This window comes from Triticum aestivum, chromosome 1B, assembly GCF_018294505.1.
Source record: "Triticum aestivum cultivar Chinese Spring chromosome 1B, IWGSC CS RefSeq v2.1, whole genome shotgun sequence".
Lineage (NCBI taxonomy): Eukaryota > Viridiplantae > Streptophyta > Magnoliopsida > Poales > Poaceae > Triticum > Triticum aestivum.
Genome location: NC_057795.1, coordinates 229,226,870 through 229,248,637, shown reverse-complemented (window position 1 = coordinate 229,248,637; position 21,768 = coordinate 229,226,870). Strand labels below are relative to the sequence as shown.

General features: G+C 47.4%; 2 protein-coding genes across 2 annotated transcripts; one reads left to right on the top strand and one right to left on the bottom strand.

Moving 5' to 3' along the window:
• The first annotated feature begins 3,000 nt into the window (after positions 1–3,000).
• LOC123117175 (glycerol-3-phosphate acyltransferase RAM2) lies at positions 3,001–8,641 on the top strand. The gene is made up of 2 exons (XM_044538001.1): positions 3,001–3,896; positions 7,555–8,641. Exons 1-2 carry the CDS (start codon positions 3,009–3,011, stop codon positions 8,437–8,439), a joined length of 1,773 nt encoding a protein of 590 aa, XP_044393936.1. The 5' UTR covers positions 3,001–3,008; the 3' UTR covers positions 8,440–8,641.
• Positions 8,642–9,513: 872 nt separating this feature from the next.
• On the bottom strand, positions 9,514–21,246 carry LOC123117164 (probable prolyl 4-hydroxylase 7). Its single transcript, XM_044537990.1, has 7 exons — positions 20,979–21,246; positions 20,830–20,887; positions 20,628–20,732; positions 10,730–10,787; positions 10,464–10,639; positions 10,307–10,367; positions 9,514–10,097 (listed from the first exon to the last, which is right to left on the bottom strand). The coding sequence occupies exons 1-7, from the start codon at positions 21,107–21,109 to the stop codon at positions 9,787–9,789; spliced, it is 900 nt and encodes a 299-aa protein (XP_044393925.1). The 5' UTR covers positions 21,110–21,246; the 3' UTR covers positions 9,514–9,786.
• Positions 21,247–21,768: the final 522 nt, after the last annotated feature.

The following is a 21,768-nucleotide window of genomic DNA, read 5'->3' as shown; positions in this document are numbered from 1 at the left end:
AATGCTACAAAGTTATCAAGGCATTGCACTAAGAATTATCACATGGTTGCATCATAATTATCATCTTTTATAGAGGATATGACACATTGGAAACAACCAAATTAGTAAAGAGTGTCAAGTTGGCATCAAAAGAGGGTCACCACAATGAGTGCAACAAATAAGTTATCAGCCAATGAAAGAACATAAAATAGCAAAAAAATCAAGAAACTAGGTTACATGCTCACCTCTTGACTGCAGCTTGGGGCAGTATGAACACGCATAAACTTGTCAAGACCTTCTAGACCACCAAACAGACAGAAATTCATGCCAAACTCAGGCTTCAACTGGAAAAAAATGTAGCGACATGACAGATAAGTAACAACAAAAAACAATGAAAAGAAAATGCAGTTGCAAAGCAGACTGTGAACTGAAAAACATAGATATAGATTACCGGTAGTTTCCCGAAAGAAACTTTGTCAGCCTGAACATCCTTGTTGAGGACAAGAGTTATCAGCTTCTTTGTCCAGACATTGATGGGAAAAGGACCATCAGGCAATACGATGCCAAGTCCAGAAAGATCAATCGCATGAATGTACAATAGCTGATAAGAAAAACACAAGCGTCATGGTAAACACAAACAAAAATCAGACACAAAATGACAAAGAAATGACAAATGACAAAAGAGAAGGTAAGAGGAAAGCATCGTCACTTACATTGTAGAAGAGAAGGCAACCCCTGGTAGGCTTGCGTTTCAACAGCGCCTTGTGTAGTTCATCAGCAATAAATTTGGACCAATTGAGATTTTTAATACCATTGATGTCACGCTGCAAGTTAAAAAACAGAAAGAAACTGAAGTTCACCGAATGCACCACAAAAAAATATGAAAGTTACCACACTGACATATAGTAAAGTTATCAGGCACACAAGAAAGAAAATGACATATTTACAAAAAACTTACCAGCACAGCATACCAACGGGGGCTAACTTTGTTGGAGGTGGTCGGGGCAATGACTGTATTCCCTGCAAGCAGAAGCCACATACGCTTGAAAGTATCATCAGAATTTTCAGAACCCTTTATGAGATCAACGAGATCAGTCATTTTAGGGGCATATCCAAGCTCGCCAAACAACTCAAGCCCTAACTCAATATCAGCTTCAGATGGGAGGTTGTAAGGGACATCATTCCCTCCACGCGGCACGCCCATAACACGATGCACGTATTCCTCATTGACTGGAAGCCTGCCTCGGCCTGGTACGACCACCTCACGCGAATTGGGGTCGTAGAGATCAGCAAGCCACACACTGAGATTGTTGAATAGATGGTCACATTGGATATTCCGAAGGCTAGTTAAATCCATATCATCAATGGCACCCTTCCTGTCATCATTCATGTCCTTGCATGCTAGAAGAAGCGAACTGGGTGAGGCTCTGTTCCGCGGAGGAGGGCGTTTCGCCTTTTTCGAAGGAACCTCATCGATTCCATCACCATCTCCTTTGCGCTTCCTCGGCATTGTCTCCCTGACACGTAGGGAAAAAAAGGAAAGCGAATGAAACCATTAGATGACTTTGAAAAACTGATATCACAATAAACTGCAACATTTATAAAACTGGTGTTTGACAAAGCAATAATACAGCTGATAAAAGGAAACAAGCAAACTGCACTTGGTTCATCGCACCTGCTAAAAAAAGTAAAACAGATGGCACAGGTATATAAAAGCATGTGTGACTGATAATTGAGGCACAATGCAATTGGTAAGTTACAACCAAATTACCAGTGATAAGAAATAGCATTCACACATGTTCATTAATAAACCAACCAAACAAATGAATGAGAAATCAGCATTGTGCTGCATATAGTTAGTCTAGAAAAACTACTGGTAACTACAGTAAGATGACAGTGGTAAGTGTAATACCATCATCATGATAATTAACCATAACAAGACAACACTGATAAATAACAGAGTTTCAGCATCTGGTAATTTGAGTGCAATGTCATTGGCAAGTTCAATATACACATCATGATATTTGAACAGAACAAGACATCACAAGCAAATCAAGCATTGTAAACATGCTAATTGGAGCACCACAAAAGCCTAATCAATAGACACACCGCATCAAACAAAACCAACATAAAACAACATTATGTGAAAAAACTTAGGGTTACTTTTCAAATCCTCAGCCACTGATGCACAACTTGAAATCCATAAACACCAAACACTATTGGATGTCCTAAACAACCACATCCACAACACTAACACCAGAACAAAATCCTATTAGAACCGACCACACTTACCACCACTAAGACCTATCCACACCCATGCTTACCACAAAATTAAACCAGATGTCTGAACCATATTCAACTGAACTTAGAAGGCGACATAACCTAACCTAATAGCAACAACAACGGTCAGAATCAAAGAGTCCGAGCACCAAAAATCAACGGCGAAGCATGGAGGCGGAGCGACAGGAAATACAGAGCGGGGCGGGTGGATGGGTGGGGGAATGGGGGATGCGCTGCTCAACGTCAACTCAGAAACTAGAAGTCGGCCTTAATCTAACCTAATGGGAACAACAAACTACCAGATTCGAAGGCTCCAACCTAAATCAATGGCGGACCGGCGGCGGAGCAAAAAGAGGAAGGAAACAGGAGTGGGGAATGCGTTCCTCACCGCGGATTCAGACGCCGTCCGCCGCGAACCGGAACGCGCCACCACCAGCAACCGTCGAGGGGGAGGGGAGCGAGAGGAGATTCGAATGGAAACGCCCGAAGCAGAGGAGGAAGAAGTAGTGCGGGCGAACAGGGAGAGGGGGCGAGTGGGGATCGTGGCATTGGACGATATGGGCGGTTTCGAGTGGCCCCACTAGTCAGCGACAGAGAGCGAGCGGGCTACCGCCACCCGCGTTGCGCGCACCAGGGACGACGCGGGCCGTTGGATGCGGATCGAACGGCTATCGAGTCGTGCGGATTTGTAGCAAACCATCAGTCGACTGGTGGATAGATTTATCGTAAACATATATATACATATTATAATGTACCACAATACCCCTACCGCTCACCAACTAACCGTATATTTCACCACCACGAACAGAGCACAATCGCCCCCCTCGCGGCACTATATAAATTCAGGCGTGCCCGCGCACAGAAGCAGGCTCGACTCAACCCAAAAGCACAGAGCTAGACTAGCGCAGCGGCTCGAACTCGTGGAAGCAAGCGCAGCTCACAGGCACTACCCAGCTCCGAGGCGAGGTGAGGCGAGGAGAACCAAGATGGAGTCATTGCTGGCAGCTGCGGCTGCCGGGGTGGAGCCGTTCCCGTCGGTGGACAAATGCGACGCGTCGGGGCGCGGCTCGCACGCCGTGGCAGCCGACCTCGACGGGACGCTGCTGCGGTCTCGCAGCCCGTTCCCCTACTACGCGCTGGTGGCGTTCGAGACCGGTGGGTGGCCACGGCTCCTGCTCCTGCTTCTCCTCGCGCCGTTAGCCACCCTGCTGGGGATCGCCGCATCGGAGGCTGCGGCTGTCCGAGTGCTCGTTTTCGCGGCCACGGCGGGAGCGCGGGTGTCGTCGATCGAGTCCGCAGCGCAGGCCGTGCTGCCGCGGTTCTACGCCGCGGACGTGCACCCGGGCGCGTGGCGGGTGTTCTCGGCGTGTTCCAGGCGCCGCGTCGTTCTCACCTCCACGCCGCGGATCATGGCGGAGCCGTTCCTGAGGGAGTGCCTCGGAGCCGACGCCGTGGCAGGCACCGAGCTCGCCACGTGGCGCGGCCGCGCCACTGGGATGGTGCACACGCGCCGAGGTGTGCTCGTCGGGCGACGCAAGGCCGAGGCGCTGCATGAGATATTTGGCGAGGATGGCGACGTGCCGGATGTCGGCCTCGGCGACCGCCGGTCCGATTACCCCTTCATGTGCCAATGCAAGGTTAGCCCCTAGCTGGTAATTATCTCTTAATTACTCCTTCCATAGTGTAATTCTTCGTAGCATCCCCACTAGTATCAGAATCAACTTTGGATGGTTTACCATGCAAGGAGTAGTTTTTATTTTAGTGGACGTACATGTACTGTACAGTACGTTCACTGCCTAAGTGGTTAATTAATGTTTGAGAAAAATTCCACAATACAAATTCGTTGCCGCGTTTGAAACAGAGTTGCAATTTAAGGCGCAGATGGCACATATATTGGCGCCATGCCTGCGTCGCTGCCATACTAAAGTGCGAAGCGAGTCCATGCTGTACGCATCACGCATGTGTAGTAGGGGTATACGGTGTCAGGCTCAGCTCTATTATATGCATGTGCAATATTAATTTCTAGACTGTTGGTACAAAATGGCCCACACTGCCGTACGTACTACTTCTTGTTTTGCTTGCTGCATAACAAAGTGGCCCAAAAGTTTAAAAATTACTGCCTTCCAATCACCGTAAAACTACTCATTCTTGATCACACCGTGCCAAATGCGTAGTGGAAAAAAAAATCTCTCGAGCGTGGATTAAGGTAAGGTAATCATTGGTCTACTCTCTCCGTTTCTAGAAGTAAGTCTTTGTAAAGATTTCACTATAAACCGCATACGGATATATATAGTTGTATTTTAAGTTTAAATTCATTCAATTTGTTCCGTATGTAGTCTATCCGATGAAATCTCTACAAAGACTTATATTTAGGAACGGATGGAGTACAACTGAGCCAACTACTCCCTCCGTCCAGGTTTATTAGGCCTAAAGACAACTTCTCTTAGACCAAGACACATAGTGATTTGCTCACATTAATTCTTTCATTCCACTCCCAATGCACTCTCTCACATGCATGCAACCAATGAAAAAGCACGCATGAAGTGTATTAATTTTCTAGCCATGACACCAACAACGATGACTTTTAATGCAACCAATGAAATGGTTGCATGCATGCACCTTTTCAAAACGGGGCCTTATAAAAGGAGACATGCTTGTGATGCTGAGAGGCCTAATAAACCCGGACGGAGGTAGTATCCCTATTGTTTGTTTCAATAAAAAAGAACATCCCTATTCTGCATCTGTTAGTCCTCGGCGCGTGTGCACCATCCCAAGATTAGTTACTTACCAACTATCCCTATTGTGCTCTAACAGATGCACTAAGATTACACGCAAACAGTATGGTTGGTTGGATCACATCTTGGCTCCCATGCCCGCTGTTATGAGCGTGCTGGTGAAGGACCCGACACGGCCTTGCTTGCCCCTACCTACGCGCTACGCAACATTGATTGATTAAAGAAAAGCTCCGGCAGCATCAATTTTTTTTTGTATTTTGAAACGGAGGCAAAAGACCGGCAGCATCAATTACATTTACACGGCCAGCGTACCTGGTAGGTTGGTAGGTAAGTCCGTAAGTGGTGGTTTCAATTTACTACTCCTGTAGTACCAGTAACTTTATTGTTCAAAAAATAAAAGATAAAAGAAAATTAAAGATTGTACGTGCTTCCTCCGTTTCATAATATAAAAACACTTTTTATACTAGTGTAATGTTAAGAACGTTTTTATATTATTGGGACAGAAGGAGCAGTATACAAGATAGCAAGAACAAAGATACAGTTAGGACACTCATACGGTCAGCGCTTGGTGCACCTAGTTGGATAGAACAAAGTTAAATCTAAAGACCGGTAGATAGTGCATGCACACAGGTTACAACATCATATTTAACGGCACCATACGACACGAAATACCTTTCCTACGGGATAAGAAGAGAATATTAGTCACGAGATAGCTAGGTACTACTCACTATGATTCAAAATAAGTGTCGCACTTTTAAACTGGTTTTAGTTCAAAACTGCAACATTTATTATGAAATCAGAGGTGATACGTGTATGGTGTTTGGTGTTAAGCCAAACAAAAAGGGGACTGATGGGCGCCGGCGCACCGGCCCAACCGTTGGGCCGGTCAAGCCACAGCCGCCGATATAGCAATTAAGGCCGTCAGATCTGAACCCCGCTTCGTCCTCCTCACAGTCGTTCCCCACACCCACCCTCCCCTCCACTCCCCTCCCCTCCTGGATAAAAATTGCAACGGCCTCGAGCTCCGCCGACACCTCCACCATACCTCCGCGAGAAAAACGGAGCTTGAAGCTCCACCGCGGCATCCTCGTCGCCGGTCGAGACCCTCGCTGGCCGTCCTCGTCGCTGGTTGCCATCTGCATCTCCTTGCCCCCGGCTCCACACATGTAGCAGCTGCCTCCTCTGGTCGCAGCTCCACGTAGTGATGGTCATAGCTCGGTGGCGATGCAGCACCGTCATGCCATCAACGGCCATGCCGGGTTGAAGCTGTTTTTCCATGGCCATTGAAGCTTTTTTTCAAGGTTGAAGCTTTTCACACACCGTTGAAGCTTTTTCATACATCGGTTGAAGCTTTTCCCATGCCGCTCGAAGGTGTTTTTCATGGTTAAGCTTTTATCCACAATTTTTGCTGCAAACGGCACGAGAAAAGCTACAAACGGTGGTTGTTTTTGCTACAACCAGGAAGATGACGAAGTGTGGCCGGCGACGACGGGTTGCGAATTTGTTGCAACTGGCAGCGGGAAAGCTACCACCGGCGAGAAAATTTGCTGCAACCGGGGTGAGGTGGTGAAACCGGCGTGCAGTGGTGCGACGAGCGACGACACGGGTGACCACGATGACTAGGATTTTGATGTAGCAAATTGTGTAGTCGGTAGTAGCAAAAATTGTTCGGTTGCAGCAAAAAAATGTCACCGTCGCCTGGGTCGCATCGTCTTCACAAATGAATGTAACAAAAATCATCGCTGGTAGTAGCAAATTACATCTCTGGTAGTAGCAAAAACACTACGCGGTTGCAACAAAAAGCGTTATCACGGTCATCGTGGTCGCACCACAGGCGCATAATGGTTGTAGCAAATTCCGCCGCCGGTCGCAGCTCCTGTGACGTCTGGTTCCAGCAACTTGCGCCAACGGTTGCAACATCACCTGTCCGCCGGCGTAGCAGAAAACCGTCGTCGTCGTCAAGGTCCCCGCAGTCGCCATGCGCCACCGTCGCAACTCATCGCAGGGCCCGTGCCTCCGTCATCGCTGTCTTTTACAGGGGAACAACGTGGATGGGGGAGGCGCCCGCGCGAAGGAAGAAATAGCTCGTCGAGGGGTGGGGGAGGCTTTGGCGGCCATCTCCACCGGCAACTCTTCTCCGGCGAGATGCTGCCGGGCCTGGTCGAGGAGGTTGCGGCGATAAAAAGCTGCAGCTCAGCAGGAGGTGGACTCGGGCGAGAGGATAAGGGAGAAAACAAGATGAGTGGAGAAGAAAAACAGGACGAGGGAAGTGGTGGCCCCAGGCAGCCTACGTGTCTCGTCTGAATTGGTTGCAGCGTTCGCGCGTGGGACGCGACCGGCCGAAGATTCGGCCGGGGCACCGTCTCCAAACGTTTCCCAAACAAAAATAGCTATACGGCCGGACAGTCATGAACCATGATGGCGTCCTAGTTGCACGTGATTAATGCATTTTAGTGCGCACTGCACGAGTATTAATTACTTAACAGTACAGTAATCTTGAGCATCTCTTTAATTGTGGAATTGATGAACATGGTGGGGGCTCTGCTCGCGTGTGTGGCAGGAAGCGTACATCGTACCGTCGGCGCCGGTGGAGGCCGTTAGCATGGACCAGCTGCGGAGGCAGGTCATCTTCCACGACGGCCGCCTGGCGCTCCGCCCGACGCCGCTGGCCGCGCTGCTGACCGTGCTGTGGTGCCCGGCGGGCTTCGTCCTCGCGTGCCTCCGCATCGCCGCGGGGGCGCTGCTACCCATGCCCTGGGTCTACTACGCCTTCTGGGCGCTCGGCGTGCGCGTCGTGGTCAAGGGCAGCCCGCCGCCGCGCGCCGGGAGCACGGCGGGCCGCACCGGGGTGCTCTTCGCCTGCTCGCACCGCACGCTGCTGGACCCCATTTTCCTCTCGGCGGCGCTCGGCCGGCCCGTGGCGGCCGTCACCTACTCACTGTCAAGGCTGTCTGAGATGCTCTCGCCGATCCGGACCGTGCGCCTGAGCCGTAACCGCGTCACCGACGCCGCCATGATCACGAGGCTCCTGCAGGAGGGCGACCTCGTCATCTGCCCCGAGGGGACGACGTCCCGAGAGCCGTTCCTGCTCCGGTTCTCGGCGCTCTTCGCGGAGCTCACCGACGAGGTGGTCCCCGTGGCGATGGAGAGCCGGATGGGCATGTTCCACGGCACCACGGCGAGGGGGTGGAAGGGGATGGACCCCTTCTACTTCTTCATGAACCCCAGCCCGGTGTACACCGTCACGTTCCTGAGCAAGCTGCCGTCGGAGCTCACCTGCAGCAGCGGCGGCAGGCCAAGCCACGAGGTGGCCAACTACATCCAGAGGCTCATCGCTGCCACGCTCTCCTACCAGTGCACCAGCCTCACCAGGAAGGACAAGTACCGGGCCCTCGCCGGCAACGACGGCATCGTGGACGTCAAGCCGGTGAACAAAGCACACTAGCTAAACGAATGTTGCTTGCCCCGTGGCTAATTCTGGTGTTTTACCATATCCATATTTAATTATTTGATTTGCTTGTGTGGATGTGCATATGCACCGGCAGTAATTATCTTCTCCTCTTTGATTATTACGTATACTCCATTTGTGATCTTCTCTGAGCATGTTACCATTGTACCAGCTGGGAGTTGAATGCAGTTTTACTACACAAACCGAGAAAAGGAATAAGTAGATGAGAAATTGGGGGACAGGAAATTATTCTTGCTCGTGTCAACATCCACCTGCAGGCTACAGCTCAGGATATATAAAAGCAAAGTTATTCGGTTTGGTAGATTCCGTCCCACTCAAGACATCTCCAACCGTTTGTATGTTAGCTTGCTGGTAAAATATGTCATGTCATCAACCAACATTTTAATATACAACATCTTCAATGGGTTCTATCTAGTTTGTCCAATAGGATGTGAGATAATAAATAAAGTGCTCTCTCATTCTACATTTCAATGGGTTCTATCTAGTTTGTCCAATAAGATATGAGATAATAAATAAAATGCTCTCCCATTCTACATTGAAGCTTGTGCAAGGGGTGTTGGTCCATGTACTCCCTCCGTTTTTTTAGTTTGCATATAAAATTTGGTCAAAGTCAAACTTTGTAAAGTTTGACCAACTCTATAAAAGAAAATATCAACATTTACAATATTAAACTTATATGGTATGAAAATTAATTTCATGGTCATCTAAAAATATCGATTTCATATTATGAATTTTGATTTTTTTATAATAAACTTAGTCAAAGTTAACAAAGTTTGACTTTGGCAAATCTTATACAAAAACGGAGGGAGTACATGCAACCTTTCTCTCTTTCCTTATTTATTGCATGACACATCATCAAAAACAAACTTTATGACCATTGAAGATGTCCTCAGCGAACCAACAGCTCAACAAGTAAAGACCACGTCAAGATAAGATCAGATAAGATCGTTTTCTTTTCCATTTTGTGCTGCCATCTTGTTTTCTTGTCCCGCCAGAACAACATAATAACGTTGAGGTCCAAGGAGACAACACTAACCTAAGGGAACAAGATTGCTCGATCCATCGTCATTAATTTGATTGCTCGGCCAAAACGGGTAAACAAGAAAGTTCTTAGCAGCCCTAAAATAAGTTCTTTAGTGTAGTATTTTTCTTTCTCCAGCTGCAGTTTCTTGTACGAAAGACAAGATGATAGATCTTACATTTAATTCCATTCCAGGTCACACATGCTATCTATGAGCAGTCACACACACGCTGGACCCGGTACTGGGCCAATAATTTATCCATGCCGTGTGACGACGGTGGATGAGTGGATCAAGAATTAACTTACTGCGCGCAGACGTTGCAGCTCTTCCTGCAGAAGCCAGGAGCTTCCTTGGTGCCCACCATATAGTTGGGGTTCTTGGCACACTCCCCAACGGCAGCCCACTGCGAGCAGAGGACATTCTCGTCCTCGCAGCCGTCACCGGAGCCTCCCTGCTTGCCCGAGTTTTCGAAGGACCTCACATGGATCCATTTCGTGGCGGACCACTTCTGGCCTTCGATGACGGGGCAGCTCCCGTGCAAACTGTCAGGGTCTGTCGTTGCATCAGGGTGGAGGCTGAAGAACAGCAGGGCGTCACCTTTTACGGGCTTTACTGCATAGGACGACAAACAATTTAAGCTTCACAATAACGTCAATTGTCATTGCATATGGAGCCAGTAAGATATGCAAAATTAAGATGCACATCGAAGAACTAAGCTCTACTGAGTATTGAAGCTATAAAAAAAAGGGGTACAGAGGTAACAATATGGTGTGCAAGGATCTCAAAAGTACTTCAGTATCTTTAGAGCCTGTCAACCGTACCTGCATATCCATTTCTAGCACACTCAGATGCCGTCTCATCCTTGTGTTGTGTTAACTTCCCCTGCAGAATATCTGAATTAGTGCATGGGATACCTAAGAAAAGTTCTTTTTTTAGGGATGCCTAAGAAAGTCAGGAAAGAAAGAGCAAGGAAATTACCTCTGCGTTAGGGAAGATGGTCTCTCCACCCTTCTCAATGTTAGACAGGTACATGAGCACTGTTGCTATTCGGTGACCACCGAGAGCTTGGTTATTTTTGTCATGGAAGAAATCATAGTGTGGCTCATACTTCTCACCATTCTTATAGTGTAATATTTGAATGGACTCGCCATTCTCTGAGCATGGAAAGAATAATTGATATAATATTACAAACTTTTGAGAAAACAGAAAAAGCAAGATGAAATGGTTAGATTAAGTCAAAGTACCCGACGGAAGGAAAGTCCAAGCAGCAATCCTCTCCTCTATCCTTGCTACTACTTCATCCTGCCAAATGATTGTTTTAGTTAAAATGTTCTTTTTGCGGGGTTAAAATATTGTTTTAGTTAAAATATGATGTTTGTTGGTGCATGTAGTGTCCCCTGGTGCTTTTTGATCATTCATAACAAACAGTTAAGGGACTAAAGTGTTTGTTATATATACACAGAGTATGTTGGCGAATAATGTTGAAGGATTTGGTCTGCCGCTTGAAAAAAAAAACTGTAGTGAAGCTTTTGTTTCTAGTTAGTTGCTTCTTCATTTGAGTCATAGTATTGGGGTGGGTGGGGGGGAGGGGGGGTTGGATATCGTGTCGAGAAGGTGAATCTTGTTTGACGCTCAGTTACTCCAAATCTTGTTTGACGCATCCAGGTGGCCCCTACTCCGCCCCCATATGTCCGGGCAGATAGCCGTCACCTCCCAAACAAAAAAAAAACCACCAACCAGACCCCCCAAACCAGCGCATATGTTTGGGCTGTCTGGCACACCTCAAACCCAGACCATATGTGGGGCGGATTTTGGGCTGCCCGGACGCGTCCGCCACGTCGGATCCGACAGGGCCAGACCCACCCTAAATCTCTCCAAATCGTCCCCAACCCTCGCCCAACCCGCCCTCTTCCTCTGTCCTGCCTAGTCCGCGCCGTCCCCAACCCGCAGCTCTGCCACCACGGGCCCCAAACCCCTCTTAGCCGTCCTTGCCACCCCGGTACGTCCTGCTCCGCCAGACATACACCTTACCCGTCATGTGTTCGACAAAATGTCCGAGCTGTTTTTGAGATTCTTTTGCTCGTTTGTAGGCAAGCGATGGATTCCTCGTATGATGATTTTGGTTACAAGGAGCTTGATGACTATATATTCAAAGAATTCACTGATTTGTCCAATTCAGACATCGAAGACGACGAAGATGCTTACATAATTATGATGATGAGCATCCAGGAAGAAATGAAGAAAGAAGAGCATGTTCTCAACTTCAAGGGTTCGATAAAGGGCCAGATAGTTGTTTCCGAGGATAGGATAAGTGGCGCACAGAGTCTCTACAACGGCTAATTTTAAAAAACACATGTATTTCATAGGGGGGAGGGGGCGTCGGCGTCACTTCCGGATGAGCACTCATTTGTTCTTGCACAGTGGATGGTGTGAAGGATTGTTGCGGGCAACTATCATTCTCTCTTTTGCAGAAATGCAAAGCTGCTATGAGCATGCTTGCATATGGTAAAGCCGCAGGTGTTGTTGATGAGTACATCCAGATGGATCGCACATGCATTGAGGCCATGGCAAACAAAATGCTGAGGATAGGGAAAAAATATTGGCAATTGGAGCGGCAAGAGGTTTTCCAAGTATGCTTGGTTCAATCAATTGCATGCATTGGCACTGGAAAAACTACCCAACAGGTTTGCGCAGGCAGTATCAAGGTCGCACCAGAGACCACCATCGTACTTGAAGCAGTGGCATCAAAGGACTTGTGGTTGTGGATTTGGCATGCTTTCTTTCTTTGGCATGTCAGGGTCTCACAATGACATCGATGTGCTTTAGCGATCTCCGTTGTTCAAGAGACTTTGTGATGGAGATGCTCCAACGTGCAAATACACCATCAACGAGCATGACCACAATATGGGGTACTACCTTGCCGATGGTATCTATCCTCAGTGGGCGGCGTTTGTGAAGACTATACCCAATCCCCAAGGTAACAAACGATGTCTCTTTGCATAAATGTAAGAAGGTGCTAGCAAGGATGTGGAGAGGGCATTTGGAGTGCTCCAAGCTCGTTGGGGTATTGTTCCTCGAGCTGCAATGATGCGGGATCCGGTGACATTGTGGTAGGTGATGACCTGTTGTGTAATCTTGCACAGCATGATTGTGTAGAATGAGGGCGAAGGGGCAGCCCACAGTTGCACACATGATTTTGAGAAGCCCAGAGTACATGTACGCCTCCCGGAACAAAGATGCAGAGCATGTTGTGAACTTTTTAGAGATGCATTGATAACTTCGAGATACACAGGTGCACGTGCGACTACTCAATGTTCTTGTGGAGCATATGTGGATCCACACTGAAAATCATTGAATTTTATGTTTGAATTATGCTCTCCGAATAGATTTTATGTTTGAACTTTATTGTCCTCTTCAAATAAACTTTATTTGTGTGTATCGTTCAGTTATCGACATTTTATTTGTGTACCGTTCAATGATCGATGTATATGTGCTTGCATGGATTTGAGATTTTAAAAATAGAGCTTGTGGTTGCAGGGGCCGCAAACGAGTCGTCCACGGATATATTTGCTCTGTCCGGTTGGAGATGCTCTTAGAACCCAACCATCTACACAAAGGACTTTAAAATCTCCTTTTAGATGAATCTACTAGCTTCAGTGGCATAGTTGAATATGTCTGAGGAATCAGCTTGGTTGAGTACTCAGGAGCGTAGTTCTTCGGTATGTCACCGTTATTAGCTTCATCAAGGAGTTAGGGAACTCAAGTTCTTGGAGTTGCTCTAGGTTCCTCAGAATGAACCAGATTACTGCTGTGAGCTACAGCTTGAGCCCAGACCGTTGGCTGAAGAACTTCCGACCAACAACTAGTTTTCTGTGCCAAGGAAATAAATAGCCCACTACCCCCTCCGGTTTGAGGTGGATTCTGCTATGTATGCATTGAGTTTCTCATTTCTCATATTCTGAGAAAAATACTAAATGAGGAGATACCAGTTTGAGTTGTGATTGAGCATCACCCCAAGAGCAACTGAGCCTTGAAACTCTGCTTATTACTCTTGAAGAATTGGCATCTTGTAGACGATTAAGCGTCAATTGGTGAGCATCCAAAGTGTGGATCCGCAACAAATAACTTCGTATCGGTTCGAGATCAACGCAATATCTACCATGAGTAATTGGGCGAGTTCTGACAAACATAGCTCAAGGAGAATAAAGGTCAAGCCTTGTGTGACTTCGGAGCAGTGTGCTCAGCCTCTCCGATGAAGACGTACAGTTGTTGCCAACTTAAACTTCAGTAAACAAATCATGTGTCTTCAACTGCAACCCGGTTCTATATCTTACTCACTCCTTTACGTTTCTGTTCGTGCACTGTTCTTGTCATGTATATACCGTTTTGCATTTGACTTAGGGCTGAATCCTTCTTGCTACTGTTTTCTGCTAAGTGTAAGTTCTAGTTTACATGTGCATATATGCTTACCTCTGCTGCTATTTGCATCTGTTCCCTCATTACCGTGTGTGCCCATTGATGCATTTGTTACCGATGTTGTCTGGAACTGTCTCTGTTTCTTCAGACTGTTTACTCCGTATCAGTTCTTCTCTTCAATTCCGCTGACTACTCTGCTTTCGGGTAGGAATTATAGAATCTCCTATTCACCCTCTAGTCAATTTGCCTCGATCTTTCAATGTTACAAGTGGTACTTAAAATAGAGGCAACTACTATAAGACATGTCTTATGTAGCATTCTACTAATTCCGTATGTGGCCAATGGGTCACGAACATATATATATGCTAACAGGCGAGATAGCTTATTAGGGCAACTCCAACACGGATCAATAAATCGCCCCTAAATGTCCGGAACGTCCAAACATTTTTTGCCATCCAACGGCAGTCACCAAATTTGTCCGGACCGGTCCAGACGTCCGAAATCCCAGAAACCGGAACCAAACATAGGGGAGGTTACAGGCATCCGGACGTCTACCACTTAGGTCTCTGACACCGCGAACCTAAATCAAAAAACCCTCTCTCCGCTCCGCCTAGAAACCTTGCTCTGCTCTCTGCGACACATTCATACCAGTCAAAGCAAACATGACCGGACGAAATGACAGGACATTTTCCTACACACATTCATGCCTCCTGACCGGCCAACCGCATGCCCGGCATTCACACAGGCGTGTTGGCCGAGAAGCCGCCACTGCCCGCATTGAAGCAGAGTCGGTCCGCCTGCCCCAGCTATTTAAGTCAGCCGGCCGCAAACGTAAACTCTACACCGCCGCCTCCCCTCTCCGCTCCTTTCCCCCAAATCCGCAGAACTACAGCTCCGGCAGCAGCGATGGGCAAGTAGGACGGATCGAAGTGGTTCTCCGCGACCCCCTCCAGATCCGCGGGGGGCGGGATGGGGGAGCTTCGGCTCCTGGCACCGCCGACCGCGTCCTCCGAGCCCGCTGGCGTCGACCAAGGAGCAGCAGCATCCACTCCTCACCGAGGACGCCGCAACGGACGAGGAGTTCATGCAGCAGATGGAGTTGCTGCTCGAGCTGTCGTGCTACAACCGCGGTCTGGCACCACCATCCCCGCAGCTCTCACGCAACATCGGCGCCCAAAACGGATGTTGCATGAAGGAGGAGCCACTGTCCCCACTGCGCAGCTGCCTCCATCCCGTCGGCAATCCGAGAGCCAGTGGCGCCCAATTGCTGTTAAGTATGAGGGGCCAATGGTGCCCGATCGCCATGGAGGAGCCGCCTAGCCTACTACCTCCGTGACGGAGGCGGAGGCGGCAACTTGTCCTCCACAGTGACAGCTCCCAGGCGGCGCGTCGGGAGCAGCGCAATGTGCAACATTCGGCATCGTTCACGCGGTCGAACTGCCCTAGGTCCCAGCGAACCCTGCGCTCACGGAGGCATGGGCCATTGATCGATACAGGACCCGTCATCGCCAGATCAGCAGCAGCTCCTCAAACTGGGGTTGGCCAGTCCGAGCATTTGACCTATCTCAAAGGCAACGGCGGGCGACTCCAAGCGCTCCACGTCCAACCGTCGCTGTCCGGCGAAGGCGGCCAAGCGTCTGCAAGCGACGACGGCAGATCAGGGTTGTCGTGACGCCTAGCGGGCCTTCCGCCACTAGAAGGATGACAACGACGGTGGTGGCGGCTATGATGACAATGACGATGGAGGTGTTGGCGCCCTTGGAGGCCATGCCTATGAGGTCACCGCCCGGTACCTCGCTTAGTTTAGTTTTGGTTTAGTTAAATTGTCATTCGATTTAGTTGAAACTTTGTTAAATTTTGTCCAACTTTGTTGTAATATAACAAAATTTAACAAAAATCATCCAATTTAGCATGAGTCGTCTGTTTCTTAAAGATCCATTTGGAATGGGGCGAACATTTGGTACCTACGGTTGGATGGCACCCGCCCTATACCTGTCGGCAGACAAGTCCGCAGACATTTGGTGAGGTCTGTTTTTGTAATCCACGTTGGAGTTGCCCCTATTGGTCCTGTTAACTTGTACAAAACTAGGTCTAACAAGATCTTTGGCGCAGAAAGGAAGCTCCATCACATGTGGTTATGCGCACACATATTAGCAATATTGAACGTTCCGTTCATTTAGTAAGTTTTAAACAATCGCAGTTGCAAGCTTGAGAATGACCACTATTAAAGCTCGGGCAATATGACTCAACACAACAGTACAACAACGCCTTTTGTCCCAAGCAAGTTGGGGTAGGCTAGAGATGAAACCCAACAGAAACCTACGAGAACCCAAAAAGAAGTGAACAAGTACAAGTAAGCAAAGTGAAGGAAAGTAAATTAAGGTTCGAGTACATTGATTGCTACGTTCCATGCAGTCCTATCAAGAGCCAAATATCTGGGTACATACCAATCCTTCAATTTCTTTTTACTGCCTCCTCCCAAGACAACTTTGGTCGTCCCCTACCCCTCCCAATTTTTCGCTATTCTTTAGAATACTGCTATTCACTGGTGCTTCTACAGGCCTCCGTTGGATATGTCCAAACCACCTTAGAGGGTGTTGGACAAGCTTCTCTTCAATCGGTGCCACCCCTAGCTTACCATGTATTGCCTAGTTCTAATTCGATGCTTTATTGTAATGCCACGCATCCACCTTAGCATGTGATCTCAGTGACACTCATTTGTTGGATGTGTTCTCTCTTTTTAGGCCAACACTTCACTCCATATAGCATCACAGGTCTGATCCCCGTCCTATAGAACTTACCTTTGAGCTTCTGCTGGACCTGATCACCGTCCTATAGAACTTGCCTTTGAGCTTCTGGTGGACCTTCTAGTCATAGAGGATGGTAGATGCCTGCCGCTACTTCATCTACCCTGCTTTGATTCTATGGCTAACATCATCATCAATATCACTGTTCCTCTGTGGCATTTATCCCAAATATCGGAAGGTGTCCCTCTTAGACACTATATGTCCCAAACTAACCTCTCCATGCTCGCACCTAGCACCACAAAAGTCACACCTCATATACTTGGTCTTGGTCCTAGTAAGCTTAGACCCCTTGGACTCTAAAGTCCGTCTCCACAACTCTATTTTCCTATTGACACTCAATCTAGTGGCGTCAACTAGGACTACAACACATCATCAACAAAGAACATGCACCAAGGATATCTCCTTGTATATCATGGGTGACCTTGTCCATCACTAAGGCAAAATGATATGGACTCAAGGACGATCCTTGATGCAGTCCTATCGTAATTGGGAAGGTATCGGTCTCACTATCACCTGCCCAAACGCTTGATGAGGTGATGTACTTTCTTGGTACTTTATGTTTCTCTATCGCCCACCAAATAACTGTCCTTGGTATCTTTTCATATGCCCTCTTCAAATCGATGAAACCACAAAGATTCTTCTTTCGCTCCCTACAACTTTCCATAAGCTGGCGTAGTAGGAGGAAAATGGCATCTATAATCGGTCTCCCTAGCATAAAACCAAATTGGTTTTTTCTGATGTTCGTTTTTCTTCTCAAATGATGCTCAATCACTCTCTCCCAAAGCCTCAAGTATGATGACACATAAGCTTAATTCATCGGTGACAACTTTGAATTCAAGACCTCCATGTCTTAGGACTTCGGGGAAGAACCCTAGCTTGTTCCATCTCTCTCTTGTGGATGATTTGGATCAACTATTTATCCATGTGTATCTTGTGTTGCAACATGTGTGTTGATTTGTGCTAGCTTATCTTGTGTTCCTTGTGATTTCCCTCGTGTTCTTCCGTCCACCTCTAATTGTTGAAGATCGGGCACTCCTAGGCTTGGGCCTATATCACATTTCTAATGAAAAACAATAATATTAAATGGACTTTAGGGGCACACTCTGCTGAGGGAACGACCACCTTCAATAAAATACATGATATACCAAGGATAAGAAGCATCAACCATCCAATCAAAATTGAAGTTTGTCACCCACTTTGTAGATCATATTATGGCAAATCTGCTAATGGTCATCCACAATCCATATCTCACATGTGTATACAAATGAAGTCAATAAAGTAGTAATCACTAATAATAAGTAAAGTGGCAAACTTTGCATACAGTCCTACCAATTGAGTCTTAAATGTTTGTGCTTTCTAGACTATAGCCCAGCCAACATTTGACAAAAGATGCATTCACAACAAATAAGAAATGAAACATTCAGGTGCAACAACACGACTTCAGTAAGACATCAAATCAACTTGGAGGATCAACTTGGACGATATGTTGGCGATACTAGGTCATTATTTCCAAACACACAAGGGTCTGAGACAAGGCGATCCTATGTCTCCAATTTTGTTCAATATTGTGGTTGATATGTTGGCGATACTGATTGGGAGGGCAAAGGAGGCCGGTCAGGTGGGTGGCTTGGTGCCTCATCTGGTAGATGGTGGTTTGTCCATTCTGCAATACGCTGATGATACAATCATTTTTATGGAACACGATTTGGCAAAAGCGAGAAACATGAAGTTAGTGTTATGCTTATTTGAACAATTGTCGGGGCTGAAGATTAATTTCCATAAAAGCGAGCTGTTCTGCTTTGGTAGAGCCAAAGACGAACAAGAGGCTTATAGACAATTGTTTGGTTGTGAAGTGGGGGCTTTACCTTTCACGTATCTCGGTATTCCCATTCACCATCGTAAGCTAACAAACAGCGAGTGGAAGTGTATCGAGGATCGGTTTGAGAAGAAACTGAGTTGCTGGAAAGGAAAACTCATGTCTTATGGAGGCCGGTTGATTCTTATTAACTCGGTGCTCACGAGTTTATCTATGTTCCTCTTATCCTTCTTTGAGGTCCCAGTTGGAGTTAGGAAAAGGCTGGACTTCTATCGATCCCGATTCTTTTGGCAGCGTGATGAGCTTAAGAGAAAATACAGATTGGCCAAATGGGATATTATCTGTCGACCAAAGGACCAGGGGGGCCTTGGTATTGAAAATCTTGAAGTTAAGAACAGATGCCTGCTTAGTAAGTGGTTGTTTAAGTTATCCTCTGAGACAGAGGCAACGTGGGAGCAGATTTTACGTAGTAAATATCTGCAGTCCAAGACCCTATCCTAGGTCACTCTGCGGCCAACCGATTCGCCGTTCTGGAAGGGGCTCATGAGAATCAAAGCTACCTTCTTTAATAGAACGAGGTGTATTGTCGGTAATGGCAGCAACACTCGATTCTGGGAGGATACGTGGCTTGGTGACACGCCTTTGGCGACCCAGTATCCGTCCCTATATCGTATTGTTCAGCGTCGTGAGGCTCTTGTTGCCACGGTTATGCAGTCCATTCCACTCAACATTCAGTTTAGGAGGGTGCTCGTGGGTGATCGATGGGAAGCATGGCTTCACCTAGTCCGTAGACTGATGGAGGTTCAGTTAACTCCTCAGCCCGATAAGTTGTGTTGGAAGCTTACTAGATCTGGGGAGTTCACGGTTAAATCGATGTATATCGATATCATTAACACTAGTGTGATTCCTAGTTCCAAAGATGTTTGGAAAGTTAAGGTCCCTTTGAAGATTAAAGTGTTTATGTGGTTTGTGCATAAACAAGTAATCTTAACAAAGGACAATTTAGTTAAGCGCAACTGGACAGGTTCTACTAGGTGTAGTTTCTGTGATCGGGACGAGACTATCAAGCATCTCTTTTTTGACTGTCCGTTGGCACAAGGGTTGTGGCGCTCTGTGCAAATTGCCTTTAACATTACTCCTCCGACTTCGGTCAACACGTTATTCGGGGCGTGGCTTGCTGGGATAGAGTCCGAAACAGCTAGACACATTCGTGTAGGAGTATGTGCGTTGTTATGGGCAATTTGGAATTGCAGAAATGATTTGGCTTTTAACAGAAAAACAACTATTCATTTTTTGCAGGTTGTATTCCGGGCTACTGCACTGATCCGTATGTGGTCCTTACTCACTCCGACGGAGGCCAGGGAGCGTTTGGTTACTGGATCTGTCCGGTGGGAGATGGTAGCGCGGGATATCTTCAACCGGTTTGGATGGCGGTCATGTAATAGGATAGGCAATTAGTTTACCTATCTTTTATTTTGCCTGCCGGTTGTGGCTTTTTGGGCTTTTTTGTTTTGGCTTTGAGGCTCTGTGTGAGCTAGCCTTTGCTTTTGTTTGCAGACTTTGAGACCTTGTTGAACCTTATTTACTCTCTAATATATGTGGCCGTATGCATCGTTCTGATGCAGAGGCCGGGAAGTCCCCCCTTTTTGAAAAAAGAAAAAAAAATCAAATCAACTTGGAACTTTCCAGGGAGGATTAATGATGTCACTTTCAGTGGAGCTAATGCCCTTTAAATATAAACTTCAAGTTTGTCACAAGAAACAAAAACAGATGTATTTGTTATGTACTCCCTCCGTTCCTAAATATTTGTCTTTTTAGAGTTTCAAATGGACTACCACGTACGGATGTATATAGACATGTTTTAGAGTGTACATTCACTCATTTTGCTTCGTATGTAGTCACTTATTGAAATTTCTAGAAAGACAAATATTTAGGAACGGAGGAAGTATATGAATAATTCTATAACAGTTGTATTAATTTCGCTTGTGTATCGAGATCGTGATATAAATCAAATCCAAAGTAGGCACCTATCAAGCCCCCAAGCAATAAAATCTGCGAAAGATTATCAAGAACAAAGAAATCACAAGGTCCATTCGTGCTGACCTGCCTCTTCTCGAGAAACATGCCGGAGCTGGTCCGCACTTCGCTCTGGACGCTCTTTCCCGACTCATTGTCCGCCACCATCGACTTCTCAAGCTTGTCCTTCGCCTACAGACCACGCAAGAGTCGAATCAATCAACCATTATCGAGCCAAAAAGGAAAAATCTCCCTCGAGACAACGAGATCGAGGGGCGGCCATACTCACCAGCTCGATCATGTGGTCGCACTCCGCGTCCGAGAGGAACCCCTTGTGCAGGAACGCTCTAGCGGCCACGCGCACAAAAGAGGCAGCCATCAGAGTTGTACGTTGCGTAGGCTCAGAGGGAGGTGAAGCAAGGAAGATCAGATCCTCACCTGGGGTGCCACGAGAGCTGGACGACGCGGGAGGGGTCGAAGTCTCCGTTACGGCCGCCGACGCTTGACGCGGCGAAGGCTCTGGCAGCGGTGAGGTGAAGCGCTAGGACGACGAGGAGGAGACGAGCCATGGCCCGGCGAGATGGAGGGGAGGACGGGAGGAGTCAGAGATGAGTGCTAGGGCAGCTCGTGGATGAGTGAAGTCTATTCCAAACCTCCAGCAGCATCTCCAACAGAAATGTAGATGCTTATTTTTGCATTTTCGACGCAAAAACCCTTGTCTGATAGATGATGTAGATAAAAAATTTATATCTTCGTCTTTCGAAGATATAAAATATAACACTTGGTGATGCAAATATATATCTTCATCCATTGAAGATGTAAAAGACGGCGCAAATATATATCTTCATCCATTGAAGATGTAAAAAACGGCAGTTCCGTGCCAACCGCCCAACTGCCTTCAGTTGGCTTCCGCGTGATCGCCCGCCACCCGTCTAACTTCGCCGTCGTCCGATTTCACCCAAAACTGAGGCCGCCGCTGCAAGCTCGCCCACATCCGACTCCACCCGCCTGTCCCATGCCGCCTGGCTCGCCGAAGTAGCATCGACTGCCCCCCGCAGCCACCGATTCGATTTCGGCTGCCGCTTCGAATCGAAGCTTCACCGGAGGTCCGGCTGCCGTAATGGCTTCCACGGCGCGGCCGTGGATGGGCTGGGCTTGTTCCTAACCTCGACCCACCACCAGAGGTAGGGGAGGCGCGCCACGCCGCCTGCCCGATGTCCACCCACCT

Bases quoted from the DNA above. Each gene is read 5' to 3' on its own strand.
- LOC123117164 (XM_044537990.1), bottom strand. From the start codon at position 21,109: ATGGCTCGTCTCCTCCTCGTCGTCCTAGCGCTTCACCTCACCGCTGCC. The intron at 10,640-10,729 runs GTACTTTGACTT...TTCCATGCTCAG, and splicing joins TTGGACTTTCCTTCCGTCGG to AGAATGGCGAGTCCATTCAA. The intron at 10,368-10,463 runs GTAATTTCCTTG...GATATTCTGCAG, and splicing joins CCATCTTCCCTAACGCAGAG to GGGAAGTTAACACAACACAA.
- LOC123117175 (XM_044538001.1), top strand. From the start codon at position 3,009: ATGTACCACAATACCCCTACCGCTCACCAACTAACCGTATATTTCACC. The intron at 3,897-7,554 runs GTTAGCCCCTAG...CGTGTGTGGCAG, and splicing joins CCTTCATGTGCCAATGCAAG to GAAGCGTACATCGTACCGTC.